The 18,879-nt window shown below is 43.8% G+C and overlaps 2 protein-coding genes across 8 annotated transcripts in view; one reads left to right on the plus strand and one right to left on the minus strand.

The window, feature by feature from the left end:
- Positions 1 to 595: 595 nt before the first annotated feature.
- On the plus strand, positions 596 to 4,887 carry rlig1 (RNA 5'-phosphate and 3'-OH ligase 1). 2 transcript variants are annotated; one of them, XR_014536745.1, is made up of 8 exons: positions 596 to 737; positions 1,712 to 1,829; positions 2,487 to 2,582; positions 2,659 to 2,775; positions 3,218 to 3,415; positions 3,813 to 3,982; positions 4,183 to 4,607; positions 4,640 to 4,658. XR_014536745.1 is itself a non-coding variant. In XM_083561254.1 (7 exons), exons 1-7 carry the CDS (start codon positions 648 to 650, stop codon positions 4,369 to 4,371), a joined length of 978 nt encoding a protein of 325 aa, XP_083417380.1. In that variant the 5' UTR covers positions 596 to 647; the 3' UTR covers positions 4,372 to 4,887. The 2 variants fall into 2 exon arrangements, 1 of the variants encoding a protein (XP_083417380.1); XM_083561254.1 differs by having other exon boundaries at positions 4,183 to 4,887.
- Positions 4,795 to 18,879, minus strand: part of cep290 (centrosomal protein 290) — a 34,625-nt gene continuing 20,540 nt past the window's right edge. For 3 of the 6 annotated variants that reach the window (XM_083561173.1, XM_083561174.1, XM_083561175.1), the window contains 25 exons: positions 18,351 to 18,462; positions 17,797 to 18,252; positions 17,560 to 17,724; positions 17,339 to 17,446; positions 16,388 to 16,522; positions 15,863 to 16,126; positions 15,510 to 15,617; positions 15,191 to 15,390; positions 14,511 to 14,724; positions 14,237 to 14,374; positions 12,708 to 12,929; positions 12,308 to 12,430; positions 11,723 to 11,868; positions 11,465 to 11,623; positions 10,785 to 10,908; positions 9,435 to 9,572; positions 8,391 to 8,477; positions 8,023 to 8,196; positions 7,819 to 7,935; positions 6,712 to 6,884; positions 6,488 to 6,629; positions 6,067 to 6,125; positions 5,888 to 5,982; positions 5,735 to 5,793; positions 4,795 to 5,285 (listed from right to left, as the gene is read on the minus strand). In XM_083561173.1, coding sequence (XP_083417299.1) covers positions 5,094 to 5,285; positions 5,735 to 5,793; positions 5,888 to 5,982; positions 6,067 to 6,125; positions 6,488 to 6,629; positions 6,712 to 6,884; positions 7,819 to 7,935; positions 8,023 to 8,196; positions 8,391 to 8,477; positions 9,435 to 9,572; positions 10,785 to 10,908; positions 11,465 to 11,623; positions 11,723 to 11,868; positions 12,308 to 12,430; positions 12,708 to 12,929; positions 14,237 to 14,374; positions 14,511 to 14,724; positions 15,191 to 15,390; positions 15,510 to 15,617; positions 15,863 to 16,126; positions 16,388 to 16,522; positions 17,339 to 17,446; positions 17,560 to 17,724; positions 17,797 to 18,252; positions 18,351 to 18,462 — 3,910 coding nt within the window. In that variant the 3' untranslated portion in view covers positions 4,795 to 5,093. Of the gene's footprint in view, positions 5,286 to 5,734; positions 5,794 to 5,887; positions 5,983 to 6,066; positions 6,126 to 6,487; positions 6,630 to 6,711; positions 6,885 to 7,818; positions 7,936 to 8,022; positions 8,197 to 8,390; positions 8,478 to 9,434; positions 9,573 to 10,784; positions 10,909 to 11,464; positions 11,624 to 11,722; positions 11,869 to 12,307; positions 12,437 to 12,707; positions 12,930 to 14,236; positions 14,375 to 14,510; positions 14,725 to 15,190; positions 15,391 to 15,509; positions 15,618 to 15,862; positions 16,127 to 16,387; positions 16,523 to 17,338; positions 17,447 to 17,559; positions 17,725 to 17,796; positions 18,253 to 18,350; positions 18,463 to 18,879 lie in introns of those variants that run through there. The other 3 variants (XM_083561172.1, XM_083561171.1, XM_083561176.1) reach the window with 2 other exon arrangements.

An 18,879-nucleotide genomic window follows, 5' to 3' on the forward strand; every position in this document is an offset into this window, starting at 1 on the left:
AAAAACAGCTATTAAATCCACACGAATGTATTTGAGTTAGTGCATTTTGCTACAGATCTGATTAGTTTTGATACAGAGCTCTGATTAGTGCGCTTTCTGACCGTCCCATCAAAAGACGTGAAAATGCTGACGTTATTGTACGCCTGCTAGATGACCCCAGGGTCTCCAACTCGCAATATGATTGGTTAAAGCTTCATTCTCGTGTATTTGAAGCTACAGACGCACACATTGTTAAAGGTTTTAAGGCAGATTTCTTTGACCCTGGGAACACGTGACTCCTGAAATCTGATTGGATAAAAACTCAAACATAAACTACTGGAAGCAGTGCAACTGTGAGAAAAGCTATGAAATGAAGAAAATAGACTATTGGGAATTTTAATACATATTTATAAAAATATATATTATATTCTGATATATAATATTTTCGAGTTAAGGAAAATAAATATATATAATAAAATATATAGATTTTAACTGTACAGTGAGTGAATACACGTGTTTATTGAGCGTGCGCAGTTAGGACTCCGATCCAGCAGGTGGCAGTAGTGAATCTGAGTTTCTCTCGGTTCAGTGATATTTTGAGCAGTTGAGATGGCGGACCAGGGTGTATAAAGAGGGGAAACTGAGGGAACCAGACCGTGTTATGAGCCATGAGGCGCCCTGGGGCCGTGCAGCAGAAAATCCCGTGTGTTTTTCTCACCGAGGTGAAGGACGAAGCATCCAGGAAGCGGGACGGTCAGGTGAGGAGGCAGGAGCAAGGCCACGTCCCAAACCGCGCTTTAATCCACTCAATAGTGCTCTAAAGTAGTGCCCTACACGAGCAGTGATATGGGCTTGATGTAGTGTGAGGTGTGCGGATTGGGACGCAGCCACACGCATAGCTTTCTCTTAGTTATTTCTTATGACCATTTCACCCTTTTTTTTTTTTTTACTGATTTAATTAATAAAAACAAAAATATATATATTCATTGTTTTATTAACTTTTAGTCGAGATTCTTATAATATATTAGACTGAAACTTTTAATTATTTTTTTTAATTACTGTGTGAATTTCACCTCTGTGATCAATTAACCAACCATTTAATCAATTAATTAAATCCATCCATCCGCCATTATATCTTCCCTCCATTTTCTTCTTTTCTTTTGTCTTCCTTGCTTCAGTCTCTCGTTTTATATTCAGCGTACTCCCTGCTTTTCTTCTACCATCTTTCTTTCCATCTTCTGTCCATCAACCATCATCATGCCATCTTCCTAACCATCTTTTTTCAACCCAACATCTTCCCTCCATCTTCCTTTCCATCTTCTTGTCACCTACTGTCTTCCTTTCGTCTACCATCTTCATTCTATTGAACATCTTCCTTTCCATCTTCTTGTCATCCACCATCTTCCCTCTGATTGCTGTAAACAGGTTCCATCAGTTTTACTTCTTCTGGGATTTCTGATCTACTGTATAATAAAGTATTAAAATAACCAGAGAACTTCCCTGATATCTGTGAATAAATGATCTTCTCAGTGCCGGTGGTCTTCACTCCATACGTTGCTCGTACCCGGACCACACGACTCCAGCAGTAGGAACAACACTTTTGTATAAACCCTGTTTACAGGTGTAGGAATGTGTGACTCTGAGGAGGATGAAGAACGAGACACGTCCTCGCTGTGATCTTCAACCTCGTGGTGGAATCTGGAATGATGCCGGTGTGTGTTTTTGTGTTCAGAATTTTCAGGTGGTTGCCACGGAGACAGTGAACCCTGTGGCGGTGGAGTCGGATGTTCACAGCGCGATCGCCACCGAGAAGCTGGACGGCACCTGCTGCTACGTCACTGCGTACAGAGGTGCTGCACATCTGGATGATGTGATGTCATTTCCTGTGTTACTGTCACCCTGAGAGAACAGCCGGTTTATCCTTCCTTTCTTTCTTCTGTCTGTCTGTCCTCCTTCTATCCTTCCAAATATCCTCCCTTCTGTCAACCCTCCTACGTCTTTCCTCCTTTCATTCATCCTTTTTCTATCCTTCCGTCTAACCTCCTTCCCTCTATATATCCTCCTTTTATCCATCTTCATTTCATTCATCTTTCCTTCTTTCACCCATCTCTCCTCCATCCGTCTATCTCTATTCCTTTCATATATCCTCATTCTATTAATCTTTCCTTCTTTTATCTGTCCTTCATCCACATATCCTTCCATCTATCTATATTACTTTTATCTATTGTCCTTCCATCTATTTATCCTCCTTAAATCTATCCATCCTCCATCCACATATCCTTCTGTCTATCCTCCTTTCATCTATCGTTCTTCCGCATAAACCTTCTTCTGTTTGTCCTTCATCCTTAAATCCAGTTCTGATGGGTTGTCATGGTAACGAGTCCTACCACCGACCCAGAATCATGTTAAACTCTGATGGCTAATAAAAAAAGAGGCTGAGGACTGATAGATTGTTAGATCTCACACCCATCTGCCGGCTCATACTGCTGTTCTTGTTTGTTGTGAAGGAGACGCGTATCTCTGGGCTCGTCTGGACCGGAAACCCACCAAGCAGGCGGACAAGAGGTTCAAGAAACACCAACATTCCCAAAAGACCTGTAAAGGTAATTCTGCTGAACATCACCATCACAGCAGTGCTGAGTCAGGGTTCCAGTTCTGTACGGTTCTGTTCTGTTTAAGGTTTTACGTGGAACGTAGAGGAAGATTTCCGACCCGTTCCCGAGTCCTGGATTCCTGCACGTCGAGTTCAGTACGAGAGCGGCCGCCCGATCCCCGATGAACACGGACACATCCCGGGTACACGAGCCGCTTCTGTTCCTGGTTAACCTCATATACACTTTATACGAGATGGTGTCGAAAAGTTTCGAGATTTGCTCTGTTTACAAGACAGTACTTTTATTTATCTACGTTTCCACACCACCACCTTCAAAATAGTCCCCTTGCACAGAAAAACAGCGCCCCCTAGCGTTTCTGCAACTTCCGGAACGTGTCCCGGGAGCTAAATCTGGTGAGTAGGACGTGAGATAGTGTTGTTTTTTGTTTTCAGTGACTTATGAAGGTCGGTGCTCCTTGTGACTGTGCGTGCAGCCTTGTGCTGCCATCTGTTGGCGTGTTACGAAACTCGACTCGAAACTTTTTCGACATCACCCTCGAATCGACGTATAAAATACTGAAGACTTTTAAAACCACATTTCTTTCTTTTCCTTTTATCTCTATAACAGTGCTTTTATTTTTAAAGGCTGGGTTCCAGTGGAGGATTTTAACAAGCAGTACTGCTGGCACGCCTCCGTGGTGGACTATCGTGCCCGATCGGCTCTCGTCCTGAGGCCGAATGGCGAGGACGAAGATCTGCTGGAAATCGCCTGCGTTCCTCTGACCGAGCTGATGGAGCAAACGCTGGAGCTTATTGGGACCAACGTGAACGGAAACCCGTACGGTAATCCGTCTTACTGCTCCGTCTTCTGCAACGTCCTTCTGTTTTTTAATATTCAAATTGTACACATTGTTAGAAAAAAAATACACACGCTATAGGGCCAAAAGTATTGGGACAGACGGCTTTTTCCGCCATATGAGGTCCTTCTCCAAAACTTCACCACACAATTGTATCGGCCATCCATCCATCCATCCATCCATCCATCCATGAAATTATATTTAAATGAAGATAACTGTACATTATGAGATCTGGTAGTTGTATCGCGGTGTGAGATGTTCGATACATCGCCCCACCCTGACGATTACAGAGAAACATATTTGGCTCTGTTAAAGGAATGAAAGTGTGTATTATTATTATTATTATTATTATTATTATTATTTGTATTTTTTTCTGATCTCAGGTCTGGGCAGTAAGAAGAATCCTCTTCACGTTCTGGTGCCACATGGAATCCTGCGGGTCCGGAACGCTCCTGCAGTGGAGTACAATCAGCTGCGCTCGTGGTTCCGGGAGAGCGCCGAGGGCCGTGTGGAGGGAATCGTGTGGCACTGTAACGACGGTGCGCTCGTCAAGGTAACAATCTCCGTCCGCTCCATGGGTGTCTGCCTCTCGTTTCTATAGTAACGATCTATATCGATCGTCCGTATACGAATCTCCATGGGTCTGGCTTTGTGCTGGATGAGGTTTGGGTTTGCTGAAGAACCACATATGTTTCGCAAAGTCAGGTGTCCCAATACTTTTGCCCGGGGAATATAACGTCCCTCTCGTTGCAGGTCCATCGGCACCACTTGGGTCTGAAGTGGCCTGACGGTGATGCCTTTTTAAATTCTCTGCCTGTGGAGGTACATGTGGACTGGGTCCCGGATGCTTCACCTGACTCGAGGAGGAACCTGTTCTCTGCTCTTTCAGACCTCTCCAGACGCCGTTTCTGCTCGGTCAGAGACGTCCAGCTCGAAGCCTGATCGGTTATCCATCTGGACAGAGAAGGAGTTTTACAAAACCTTCTAATGCTGAGTACATGATGCCGAGCATGAACCTGGAGTCTCTCTCCATCTAGATCAGGGACGATCAGGACGCTTAAGGGAAAAAAAAAAAAAAAAAGACTGCTTTCATATTATTGTTAATTCTCCAACCAGGAGAGGGCGCTAGTTTCTGCCAGTCAACATATTAAAATTAATGAGTAATTAAAACGTGCGCAGTTGAGAACGTTTCACCACGATGAGTGAAAAGAAAAGTAAAAAGTATAAATGAATGTGTGAAATTGATTTCACAATTTAAGTTAGTTAATGAACTACACATCAATTAATGATTCATTATACATTAATTAAATTAATTGAAGATGAATTTCCTCATAAAGAAATTGAGAAAGAAATGAAAAGAAATAGAAATGCTGGTTGAATTTATTTGGCTGAAAGAGAATGATGGATCGAGAACATGACGCACGTCGGTGCGGTTCTAATAAACACACGTAACACGTTTTTGGTCTTTCACTCATTTTTCATACAAAGGAAAAAGGCAGTGATGAAGATGCGCACAGAAATGCACCTTCTCTTCACCGTAACAAAATCAACAATGATAATAAATATACTTTCTACACACACGCACACAAATAATGGCACAACAAAAACCCTTGGTTTGGTTTTTCTTTACCACGACCCTCAGGAACCCCTCAGGAACCCTCGTGTCAGCTCAGCAGCGACGTGTCCGTGGGGATGTCGACCTCCACCCCGAAGCGCTCGGACATTTTTTTCAGCTGCTCCTCCAAGATGATGTTCTTTTTCACCTCGACGTTGTAATTGAACTTGAGGTCTTCGAGCTCCTCGAAGAACGTCGGGTCGAAGTTCGCCAGCTCTTTGGTCATCCTTCCTACCTCGTCCTTTAAGACATGAAACGTGTGTAGGTTCTTATAATCCGTACGAAATGTCCTAGGTTTCTATATTAAGCTGAAGATGTAAGCAGGAGTATGTGGTTCTTCTCCAAATTGTGACCACCAATTTAATTGTACAGTCGAATTTTTAAACCCAAAACCTGTTCCACCATGAAGATTCTCCTGCTATAGAGCTCCAACTCTTTTGAACACCCCGGGCCTCCTCACCTCACCTACATCAGCACCTGATTTTACTGACACCCTTGTAGCTGAATGAGCACCACAAAATGAATCACCACAAAATCTAGTGGAACATCTTCCCAGAAGAGTGGAGCTCATTATACCAGCAAATGGAGACTAAATGTGGAATGAGATGTTCAAAACCATTGTATTGTTTAGGGGTCCACAAACCTTTCCATGTATTCTAACGAAGGAGAGATTTTTGAGGTGGGAAATACCTGGAGCTGGCTTTTCTCAGCACTTAGTGCCTTTACTTGGGCCTGAAGATCTTTGTTTCCTAGATGAAGATCACACAGAGAAGAGTTTAGATATCAAATCCTCACGAAGTCGATGACCTGAAGTGACGTCCAAGTAAAGATCCACAATATTACCTGGTCCGTCCATATCGGTTCCGAACTTCTCCTCGTATTTCTGGATCTGCTCAAGAAGACCGAGCTTCTGTTTCTCCAGCTGGTGGTTCGCCAACCTGTAACGATGAGTGTCGCACGTTAAAACCTCGCCACTGGTTTGGAAGCGGCTCGGACGTGAATACGTTTGTGAACGTAGATACCTGATAGACTTAAACTCCTTAGCAAGGTCATCACTGGGAATGTTCTTCAGGAGCTCCACCTTCAAGAGACAAAACCAGCAGTTCAGTATGTGTATGTACACGATACAGACAAAAAGTATTGGGACACATGACTTTCCCAGGCATATGTGGTTCTTCGCAAACAATTGTGCAGGACATCTTTAGATGCAGGATCATGAAATTTTCCCTTTGACTTTAACTTCTGAGTGAAAGATCTCCTGCTATAGAGCTCCAAACTTATCCACGTTCCTCCTTAGCTCACCACAAATCTCCACCAAATCTAGTGGAACATCTTCCCAGAAGAATGGAGGTTATTCTAACAGCCAATGGAGACTTTTTATTCTCAGGTGTCCACAAACTTTTGCCGGGAAAGCGTTTAGCTCTAACACACGTTACCACGCACTTGTTCGTTCAGCTGCGCGGCGGTCTGCCGTGACGTTTGCTCTTTCTCGCGGGATTCTGCGAGCTGGAGTTTCAGCTCTTTCAGACTCGCGTTCTTCTTGGAGAGTTCGTCCTCGAGGGCTTTCATTTTATTCTCGAACAACCTGGAAAATATTCGATCGCTGATCAGATATAACTGAAAATATTATACTTTTCTTTCGTTTTTATAAATATGTTAATTTGTACCTCGTCACAACTTTAGATTTCCAGGTCTTGCTGTCTGCTCCGTCTGAGGACGGACCCTTCGCCTGAGCCAGAAGGAGCTTCTGGTTGGACGCTTCAAGCTCCAGCTTCAGTTTCTCTATTCTTACTTCCAGACTGCTCTTTTCTACTCGCAGCTTCTCTGAGGCTTCGGATTCCTGTATTAGAACGTTGAACATCATAACATAAAGTCTCTTTGAATATACAACTAGATGATTTGATTCAGGTTTAATACTTTTCTGTACGGAAATGTGCGGTGGTCTGGAGAACCTGTCGGATGTGAGTGAATTCTGAAAACACTGACACCTTAAAATTTGTGAAATGTAAATAAAATATATTTAGTAATATAGATATTTGTGCCTTGGCTATTTTTCAAGATCCTCACCAGAGAAGTTTAGGGGTGTGTCTGGATCTAAGCTGGCTCCTCCTAAAAGCCAAACGCCTACATACTTCTCAATCCTAAAACACAATCCATCCCCTGGACTTTGTTGCTAGACACCATCTTCTAGACTTGTGGCTAGACTTCACCCCCTGAACTCATGGCTAGACTCCACCTCCTCTGGACTCGTTGCTAGTCTCCATTCCCTGGACTTGTGGCTAGACTCCACTATCTTTTTCGACTTCTGCCTAGACTTTACCCCCTGGACTTGTGGCTAGACCCCATCTCCTGCACTTCTGCCTAGACTTTACCCCTTAGACTTGTGGCTAGACTCCACCCCCTCTGGACTTGTGGCTAGACTCCACCCCCTCTGGACTTGTGGCTAGACTCCATCTCCTGGACTTGTGGCTAGACTCCATCTCCTGGACTTGTGGCTAGACTCCATCTCCTGGACTTGTGGCTAGACTCCATCTCCTGGACTTGTGGCTAGACTCCATCTCCTGGACTTGTGGCTAGACTCCATCTCCTGGACTTGTGGCTAGACTCCATCTCCTGGACTTGTGGCTAGACTCCATGACCGGAAGCATGTCTCATATTTCAGTTTAGTTAGTGTAAATGTCTCAGAATAAAACGAGACCTTCCATTGATTTTTCAGCTACATTTTAAAGTGAACGTTTTTCTCAGACCACCACAGACACAAAGCTGTCAGAAACCTTTCTGATGTCCCTGCGCAGCCGCTCGTTCTCCGTCACGACTTTCTCCATCCCTTCAGCCTGTGACTCGAGTTTGGAGGTCAGCTGACTCGCCCCCTTCGTCCTGTGGTATTCGGCCTGAGCGTAACGAGACGAGCGTTATGATTCGTGTAAGGAATGAAAAAAGAAAACAGGAGTTGTGTTCACACGGTGCCGTTTATAAACCTTGAGCTTCTCGTGCTCGTGTTGCAGAGCAGTGAGCTGCTCATGGATCGCTGTCCCCGAGCTCTTCTTCAGAGTCTCGTTCTCTCGTTGCACTCGTTCCACCACCCTCTTCATCAGCATGATGGTCTTCTCCAGCTCGGGGGCGGTTTTTCCGCTTCGTCCAGACTGCGCTGACTGTCGAGAGAAAGAAAACCGGAAAGCGCGGATGCTTCATGACGTGACCTGACGTAAAAACTCTTTCTTTTAAAAAAAGTACGATTTTGAAAAATCCGCTTCATCGATGCAACACCCGGTCGTCGATTACTGTCCTCCAATAACATGCATGTAAATAAAGATCCCAAAATCCCAAAATAAAGATAATGACCTACCCCACGGATATTCCCCAGCTTCCTATCCACTTCTCCTTTCTCCTTTTTTAGAGCGTCACACATTTCTTTGAGGTCAGACACCTGAGCCTGTTGATAAATTACAATCTTTAAAAAAAATTAATAATAATCGCCCGAAAGCTACACTGAAAAAGTACATTTTAAGAGCAGATTTAAAAACACTCAAATTTGGCCTGTCGAATCTCTATGGGGAAAATGAATCCCAATTCCCACTTCCAATTATCGTATTTATTCTGCATTTATTCTGCAATATTTCATCTTATTTATCCAGTGAATACTAACCGGTCTTCTACTTTGACGTAATACTGTCATTTTATTGGTTAATTAAAGATCCCTATTGAAAAGATTGCTAATTTGTCTATTTTTTGTTCGACTTGTTTGATCTTCGTTTCAATGTGGCGTGTTGAAGAGGCTGTTGTGTTGATTTTAACCTCTTAAGACCCTTTGTATCGCATGCATTTTTATTTCCTAGCTATTTGGGATTAGTAGCACCCCATAATTATAAAATCCAGAAATTGTCTTTGAACAGGAAAGTGTTATTTTTTAATGATGTCCACATGCGGAGACACTGGGTTTATATTACTGCGTAACACGAAGTTTCCAGAGTGTTACAAAGTAGAAAACTGTTTATTTTAAAGCCTGAACATCAGTGTGCAAAAACTGTAAAAATGCAAAATAACTAAAAACGAGTCTAAGAACTGAGTCAATTCTGTTGAATCAAAATGACTTTTGACTTGACGTTTGACGCCATCTTTCTGCTAATCAGCGTATTGCACTTTTTCTACCACTAAATGGTGCTATAAAGTGTCTACTAATGAGGACAACAGGTCCAAGTTATGCAGAATGAAGTATAATGTGCAGGGTAACCAAAATGTAATGTCTCTACATGAGGACGCACGGTCCCAGGAGGTTAATGTTGGGTAATGCAGTGTTGAGGTGGACAATTTGATTCGTTTTCTTTAGGAAATAAAACCTCAAATCGTACCTCAGAAAAAAACCAAAAAAACATAATGCTCTTAGCTGCACCTTTAGACGTGGCAGGTCCTTGTTAGCCTGCTCCAGCTGAAGGCGTAGCTCCAGGTTCTCGCTGGAGAGCTTAAGGTTCTCTTTTTGTAGCTCGTGCTCCCTCTGCGTCTGCGTCCCTGCCGAGCCCCGGCCAGACGTCTGTGCAGATAACGACATTTCTAAATGCCATGATGACAAAATATAAGGAACTGTTAACAAGTTATGACAGAGTGAGTGAGGTTTTAGCAGCAAGGGGACCAAGCACTGAAAAGCGAACACAAGTGGGAAGCCTACAGAGATATAAAGCTGACTATCTTCTTGACGGGACACTCTATATGGTAAAGTACCTCGCCGAGCCACACCGCTTCATTCTTATCCACCGGAGGAGATTGTGATATTAGCTGCCCAAGCCTACAGTCGTCTTCTTTAGACGTTTCTTCATCAGCATGTGCTTGAGCCTGTTGAAATTGTGAAGCTTCTGTCTGGCTATTGTGAGACTCAAGAGATCTTTCAATCACTGCTGGATCCTGCTCTGCTGTCTCGCCTCGTTCCTCTCTATCGCCCTGATCTTCATCACGTTTCAACGTGTCGTGTTCTTCTTTCGGTTCCTCAGAGTGGATCTTGTCTACCGTTTCTTGTTCTGTCTGCGGATTTACGGACTCGATTTCGTGAAGTTTTAATTTTCCTCTAAGCACCGGATCTTGTCCTGGGATCGACGTATCTTCCATTTCTTCATACGCTTTGTTGGTATCAGGTGGAAATCCGGTGATCAGCTCCTCGTCATTTATGTGTTGATGCACGATTTGGTCTTTGCTTAATGATGAAGGATGTATTTTTTTGTCTTGGGGGTCATTTGAGACTTTAAAGGTCTTTAGATGGGATTTAGGAGAGAAGTTGAACCTGGCAGAAGAAAACCGGCTTTCATCCTTATAAGCAAATGGAAGGAAAGTGAAAATGGTGATAAAGAAAAAATAAAAAAAAACAGAACAATATATTAAATATTTTAATTGATTTTAAAGACAGAAGTCTGGGATTTTAAGAGGTTTTGGACCAAACCACAAATACAGCAGGAAACACTTAGGATTAGTCAGTAGCCTGTACATTAACACGTCTTTTATATATATATATGAGGGACTGGGTGACTCGGTGGTTAAAGCTCTGGGTTGCTAACCGGAAGGTCCATGGTTTAAGCCCTGGTATTACCAGGCTGTCACCCTTGGGGCCCCTGAACAAGGCCCTCAACCCTTGAGGGTTTATGTCCCTGCGCTCATAAAGCACCCTCACTTTTTACTTATAAAAAAATACTCAGAAGTGATTGATGGGGCCTTGTGATTATTGTATGGGTGCCATTACTTATGAACTGATACTTACTGATGGCCTGGAGAGAGGCTCTTTTACCAGCTGGCTTTCCAGAGAGTGAAGTCTCTCCTCCAGGTAGTGGTTCCTAATGTTCATGTCCTCCATCGCAGCATCTCGAGGTAAAGCCTGCTGCTGCCTGAACCACCGATAAACAAAAAAACAAACACACACACACACACACACACACACACACACACACACACACACACATATACACACACACATATACTTACACACATATATACACACATTTTATATATATATATATAAATATAAATAAGGACAAAGGTATGTGGACACCTGACCATAAAGATATGCCTTTCTTGAACATCTCATTTGCCATTATAAGAAGCTCTGCTATTCTGTGAAGATGTTCCACTAGACTTTGTGCTGATTTTATTCAGCCACAATTGTGTAGGTAAAGTCAAGTACTGATGTAGGTGAGGTGAGAAGGCTGGAGATCTTCCACTCCAACCCATTCAAAGCAGATCTTCATGGATCTGGCTTTGTGCACAGGGTCTTTGTCATGCTGGAACAGATCCGAGTTCAAAATTTCATGCTATCGCCATCCTATCACCCACGTGTCTGGGAAAAGTCAGGTGTCCCAATACTTTTGACCATATATATATATATATATATATATATATATATATATATATATATATATATATATATAATCAATTCATGTGTACTTGATGATCTTAATCTGTTCCTCCAGCTCACGGTTCCTCTTCTTCAGCTCCTCGATTTCATGGTCGGCCTCGAAGGTCGCCCGCGTGCCCACCACCTGATCCGCCGTCACGCCACGGCTCTTCAGCTTCCTCTGCATGCCCAGTTTCTCTTGCTCCAGTCTGCACGGGATCAGGCATGAGTTTAGCGGACGTATTATTTCAAGCCTGTGGTGTGTGTGTGTGTGTGTGTGTGTGTGTGTGTGTGTGTGTGTGTGTGACCTTCCGTAGAGCTCCTTCGAGGTGGCCAGTTGTTTGGAAAGGGATTCCGTCTCTTTCTCTTTGTCTTTTAAAAGATTACGGACTTTCTCCATCCTCGCCTGCCACTTCTTACCTTCTTCCCACCTCACCAGTTCTTCTTTATTAGGCTGCAAAGACAAAAAAAAATGTAGAACATGCCCAAATGTGGACAAACGTGTGACACCCAAGAGCTCATCCCACATTTTTCTGTTATAAAAATACCCTCCACTTTTCTGAGAAGATTGTGGAGATTTGTGCTCATTCAACTATAAGGGGTACTAATGTAGGTGAGGTGAGGAGGACTGGGGTTCCAATTCATTACAATAGGGTTGGAGTTCTATAGCAGGAGATCTTCTAACACTGGAGGAGCATTGTAAGTCTGGAACAGGTTTTGCGTCTCCTAGTTCAAGTGAAGAGAAAATTTCATGTTGCAGCATCCGGAGACGTCCTGTATAATTGCGTGTCTCGAAATTTTGTGGTAACAGTTTGGAGAAGAACCGCATTTGGTGTCCAAATAGTGTCCATATAGTGTATATAGATATAAACAGATTTATGGGTCATGCTCACTCTGTCCTCCTTCACCGCCGTCTTTTTCTCCGCTGGCTCGGGAACGTTCTTCCTGTCTAGATCTGACTCCAGCCTGCGGATCTTCTTCTGCAAAGCCTCTACCGAAAGGCCTTCACCTTTACCCTGACCCTGCAAAACACACACACACACACACACACACACACACACACACACACACACACACACACACACACACACACACTTTACCATGTATGTATGTATATCTTTCCCAAAACATCTTGAGAAAACTCGTATAAATAAACGTATTGGAGGTGTGTAATGAGAACACTGCCCCCTGGTGGCAGTCCTCAGGTATTTCCGCTCGTCTCTGTTATAAACCCAGACTCCAGGCTGAGGTTTATTCTGTGTGGCAGCGAGACGGCCGGCTGTATGCGTTTACCTGCAGGCCGCTGCTGAGTCTCTTGACTTTCTGCTTTAACTCATCCAGCTGTTCTTCCAGATCGTCCTTCTCGCTCTGCAGTCTGCTCTCGATCTTCTGGTTCTTCTGCAGCTCATGGTTCAGGTTCTCCAGCTCCTCCTTTAGAGAGCTCTCTCTGCTCTTCCCAGCTTTCACCTTCTCTTTGCAGGTCTGCAGCTCATCGTTCAGCTCCTTCACACGGGTCTGACACACACACACACACACACACACACACACTATACTATTGTGGATGTCATGATATCATGAGTCAATTAAAAAAGAATTTTCTCTCTAAACGGCGTAGAAAATAAATATTAAACATCATTTTTACTGATACCGATAGATTGGATCGTACTTGCCGATAACCGATTAATCAACCGAACTTTACTAACTTTATTACAAAGTGCTGAACTATATTACAAACAGTACTGATTTCTGAAAATGTGCTTAAATAATAAATATAGCGCTCTCCATGCAGCACGCAGTCTCGCATGTAAAAACAAACAGCACGTGGTGTCAGTGATTCGCCTCTAGAGGCCGCTATTGGATCTGAAGCCGAAAAAACTCTCAGTATGAATTTTTGTTCGAGCAATCAGCAAAACTGATTAATCGGCCGTCCTCTAATAAGCAGTAATCAGATATTTTCCCGATTACAGCTTTTATGTAGTTGGTTAGTGGATTTTTTCGAGCACCTTTCACTAAATCAACTCAATAAAGTTTACTCTGAGGTCGACTGAGCTGAAATGATTATATTAATAAACATCTCTAAATAAAAAAAAAAAGATAATCTATACAATATTTATATGTATATATAAAGGTGTCTGCCCTTGTTGGACTGATGGGAAGGTTGTGAGTTCAAATCACACCACTACTTCAGGGCCCTTAACCATCGCATGCTTGGTTGTAAGACGCTCTGGAAAAGAGCATCTGCCAAGTGCCATCAAAGTAAAAGTAAATCTAAGTCGTAACTCAGACTTCTGATAAGGTTGTGTGTTCAAATCCCAGAACCACCACGCCTTCAGCACCAATGAATATAATGAGAGATATAATAAATGAGAGAAATCTCTCTGGACAGGAATGTCTACCCTTGTTGGACTTCTGATCGGAAGGTTATAAGTTTAAATCCCAGCACAGCCAAGCTACTACTTCAGGGCCCCTGAGCAAGGCCCAGGGTCCTAAAGCAAGACTATCTCTGGGCCCTTGAGCAAGAAGTAGGGGTTGAGATGTTGGACTTCTGATCAGATCGTCGTGAGTTCAAATCCCAAGCCTACTTTTTTTTTCAAAATGCCATAAAAGTAAATATACTGGATAATTTATTGTTATTTTAAAGGCTTTTTAAATACAAGTGAGCTCAAATAAATATAAGAATTAAACGTCCTCCAAGAGCCACTCCTGTAGATCTAGAATAGAAATATAATACCCCATTATAACCCTAATTATTTTCGATTATATTCAGTGATATTCTTTTATAGGGTACTTCCTGTGTGAGCACTTCCTGTGACAGCTCTGACCTTGAGCTCTTTGGTGTGCTTATCCACGATCTGCTGAACGTTCAGCACTTCTTCTTTCTGGGCCGCATTCGCGATGATCTGTTGCTCCGCCTGTGACGTCATCTGTGCCCGAAACTCGAGCATGGCTTTGCTGAGAGCCTGCACTCCGAAAAACAGAAAGATCAGACGTCAGCGCCACAGTTGGTGCGTTTCCTTTTACTCCATCATTTATAAAACCACAAAAACAGAACGGTAGCGGTAAAATAAATTATAAAAAAAACCCTCATTCGTTCACCTTCAACTGTTTTTCTTTGAGGGCCAGCTGGGCCTTCAGACGCTCAACCAGGTTCTTCATGGTGTTGCTCGGCGAGCGAACGTTGGCCTCTCTCTGGGCCTCCAGCTCGGTGTTGAGGTACTGCAGCTCTTTCTCCATCTGGGACAGCTGGGATCTCAGCTCCTCTGATTCCCTAGACATGGCCTTTATTTGAGATGCATGTCTTTCCTCAAGTCTGGAAAACAAATCAGCAGGAGTTTGGGACACAGTGGCAGATTTCTTCCTACTTTGCTTTAAAGTCACTTCTCCTCAAATTTTAAATCGTAGAAAAGCTTGAGGTTTCTAACGCATCAATACGGACCTATTAGAACCTTTGTAACCTGTGAGAAAAGAATGTGAAAGCTAATCCTAAAAAAATAGAAAAAGTTGTTTGTTGCTCCACTAGAGGGCGATAGAGAAAATCAGGGACGTAAACTCAGCTACTAACAAAATTCTTCGGATTTTATGGTTCAAACAGCCAAAAGTTGTACAATTAAGCATTAATAATTAAAGATGGGAGGCGGAGCTGGAGGAGGTGGAGCTAATGACGCTACAATTTTCATCAGGATAAGAAATTAGTTAATTAGAGGGACTGTGCAGGACATTTTGGAGATGGAGATATTTATCATGAATATCAGAGATCAGGAGAAGGTGTCCCTCACCTGGCCGTTTGCTCTGCGTGCTCTTTGGCGTGAGACGCCGTGACGTGTCTCTGCCTCTCCAGCTCCCCGCTCAGCACCCTCAGCTTGTGCATTAGCGAAGATAGAGACGTGTCCTGCTCCGCCACCATCTGCTCCATTTCAGCCAGACGTTCCATCTGCTTCGTGGTTGGGACGTCCAGAGTGGGCTTCTTCATCAGCTCCTTCGGAACCCGGGTGTTTGAAAGAGTGGAGAATAAAGAATTAAAAAATTGTGAATTGAAGAGACGAGTCACATGACCCTGATATTTTTACTCTCGCTATGATTTAGGCATGAACTCACCACAGTCGTCTGTCTGAAGCGGTCCAGGGACAAATCCGTGTGAAGGTCCAGCTTTTGGTGCAGGTTCTTCACTTCCTGCTCGTGCTTTTTGGCTACTTCTTCCTGTTCCTGTTCGTCCGCAGCAGGAAGGAAGGAAGGAAAGAAAGAAAAATGTAGGAAATAAATAAGGAAAGGAAAAGAAGCTGGGGTCAGAGCACAGGACCAGCCATGATACAGTGTCCTGGCACACAGAGGGTTAAGGGCCCCGCTCAAGGGCCCCGACAGTGATGATTCATTAGATGTTTTATTCCAGAGCTGAGATACTGTTTACAATATTTACACCAACACGTTCAGCAGTTATGCCTCCTACGTACCTGTCTAGCCCTGGCCAGAAGGTTCTGATACTTCTTGAGGACCTCCTCTTTCTGCTCGAGGAGACTCTGCAGGTTGCCGATGGTCTGGTGAGCGATCTTTAGGGCGTGTCGGCTGCCCGTGTCGTCCTGCCTGCTCAAGTCGGCGAGGAGTTTTTCCCTCTCGGCGGCAGCGGGGAGACGGAGGCGGAGCTCGTTAATGACGCGATCGCGCGACAGGACGTTCTGCTCGGACCTCCACAGCGCCGCCTCCTTCTCCTTCAGCGTCTGCTCCAATCACAACAAAACACAACGAGCTAGAAACGGCACCAACGGATCAGCCGTATGTGCTTTTAACTGTTACCACAGGTAAAAGCAGGCAGGCGATTCTGACTTTACTAACACCTTTATATCTAAACGAGTCTCCACAAAATCTAGAGTAACATCTTCCCAGAAGAGTGGAAGTTATTCGAACAGGAAATGGGGACTAATTGTGGAATGGGATGTTCAAAAAAATTCATCACGTTCTTTCATCGCTTCGCACTTTACCTCCTCCAGAGTTTTGCAGGTGGCTTGGATCTCCAGGATGGTGCGAACATGCTCCTTCATTTTGCTCAGAGCATGGTCCAGCTGATGAGCCAATGGCTGGTTCGGGTCTGGCAGAGAACCTGTGGCTTCTTCAAACTATAACCACAGGAAGCATTTTATTGGTAAGAAATAACTCTTCTTATACAGCCGATTTCAAAAGAACACACAGATATATGTTCCTGAGGTCTAATCAAAAAAATGTTTCTAATCTAGAACATCCATCCAATCAGAAAGCGTTTCTTATTCGCCCTGTCGATTCAGTTAGCTCCGCCTCTCATGGGGAAAGAGAGGCTGAAGCATCTCCATAACTGAGGCCGATGTGATTCTCATCTCGATGCACATTAAAAGATCCATATGAAGCAGCTACCGATACGATTCACCGATTCTTTATTACGATACAGTGCGATCCGATCCGATTTGATTCGATTCATTGAATGCTCTACAGTTCAACATGGTACTGATAGTTCGCTTTTATTTCTTTGATTTCTTTCAAATCATCAATTTACCTAAGTGAGTTCTAACTCCACGCACGTCCCCTATACCAGAAGTTCTTTCCCTGTTCTGTGTGCAGGAAGTCACAGCTCTACCTCTGCCATGTTAATCTGTATTCTACGAGAAACGGTTTAGCGACAGGAAATCGATCTACATATCAAATATCGATCACAAATTATTGATCGATATTTGATATGTAGATCGATTTCCTGTCGCTAAACCGTTTCTCGTAGAATACAGATTAACATGGCAGAGGTAGAGCTGTGACTTCCTGCACACAGAACAGAGAAAGAACTTCTGGTATAGGGGACGTGCGTGGAGTTAGACACTGATTTGTGTGTAGACAGTCATTTCGGATGAAGTCATCATTTCTTTTGATTTTGATATTGATATTGTATATAAGTGGAGAAGCAGCAGGACCTTCTGAGCAGATCCGATGATTTGGTTCTGCTGTTTCTCGTAGATGTCCAACTGTCGCTCCAGCTCCACCTCTCTCTGATCCCATGAGAGATGCTGCTCCTCAAACAGCTACCACACACACACACACACACACACACACACACACACCTAATATTATATATATAAATACACAAAAAGGTTGGGTAATAATTTTCATGTTATCATCAAACTGCATCTTCTACATTGCTCTGCTGGACAAGTTCCTCCTCCAAACTGCTGATGGAACGTTCCTGCTCAGCCACCATGTTCTTCAGGTACTTAATCTCCTCCCGCTGCGCCACCAGTTCTCTGTTTTTCCTCAGGTCCTGCAGGCGAACCTCTTCCAACTTCTTATGCCACTCGCTTACCTGTAAAATTTGGCAAACAGGAGGTCTGAATTATCTGATCAAATGTCTGGAGGTAACTATGAAAACTCATACCTTCTGAGCTCCTTTAACGTCCTTCAGCGTGGCAGTGAGCTCTTCCAGACCCTTCATTTGGAGTTCCAGCTCCTGCGCTTTTCCCTCTGCAGCGCGGCGTTCCTCCTGCGCTCGGCGTGCCTCCTCCCGCGCCCTCGCCCTGTCCTCCTGCAGCTGCAGCATGGTGTTGGAGAACTTCTCCTGCTGGCTCAGAGGGAGCGCTCCGGAGAAGCGTCTGCGCAAAGCGTGCAGGGCCTGGCGGAGGTGTCGGGCGCGCTGACGCCCCTCCTGCCTCGTCTGCCAGAGCGCCTGCTGCTGCGCGTTCAGCTGCTGCTCCACCCTCAGCCGCTGAGCCTCCAGGTGGCGAAAGCGGCCGGTGTAGGCCTCCACCCTGCTCACGGCCGCCGTCTCGCTGAGCTGCAGAGCCACGATGTGCTGATGGAGCTTGGCGATGAGGGCCTTCTCATCACTCTGAGACTGCGGGTTATATATTTGTATGGAATGGTCTCAAAAAAAAAAAAAAAAAATTTCACATCACTGGAGATGATATCACCTTGACCTCTATATGACCTCACCTGAAAGTCCAGAATCTGCCTCCTAAAACACTCCACCTCCTTTTCCCTGGATTGCTGCCTGGCCTCCAGAGCGAACACTTGCATTTTTGCTACGTCTGAAACCTCCCGCAACCTGAACACACCGTACTCGATCAGTATACCATGTAGATTTTCTTTTTTTTTTTACCGTTTATTGAAAACAAAGAACAAAAAGGTCATCAAGGGCGTTACAAAGTCAAAAACAAAACCAAACAATTTCCATTCATTCTTTGAAATACTGCATCACATTTATCCACAGTAGCACACAATCCATTTATCCCAAAGTGTAGTAGATTTTTACCAACAGTAAATGTAAGTCTCTCTAAATATTATGTTTCATTTACAATTTCAACCATTAGACTTTCGGTACAGGATCAACCTGTAGTCACTTCCGTGTTATGGCTTTCTGACTGCTTGCTAAATATATTTTAAAAAAGTATTTAATAGAGGTGTAACTGTACACGTATTTGTACTAAAAAGTTTCGGTACAGAGATTTTTTTCGTTTGATAC

The sequence above is a fragment of the Silurus aristotelis genome (assembly GCF_946808225.1).
Source record: "Silurus aristotelis genome assembly, chromosome: 14".
Taxonomy (NCBI): Eukaryota; Metazoa; Chordata; class Actinopteri; order Siluriformes; family Siluridae; genus Silurus; species Silurus aristotelis.

Excerpts from the sequence above, each read along its gene's own strand:
- rlig1 (XM_083561254.1), top strand. The coding sequence starts at position 648 with ATGAGGCGCCCTGGGGCCGTGCAGCAGAAAATCCCGTGTGTTTTTCTC. Across the intron at positions 738-1,711 it reads CCAGGAAGCGGGACGGTCAG|AATTTTCAGGTGGTTGCCAC; the intron begins GTGAGGAGGCAG and ends TTTTGTGTTCAG. Across the intron at positions 1,830-2,486 it reads CTACGTCACTGCGTACAGAG|GAGACGCGTATCTCTGGGCT; the intron begins GTGCTGCACATC and ends TTTGTTGTGAAG.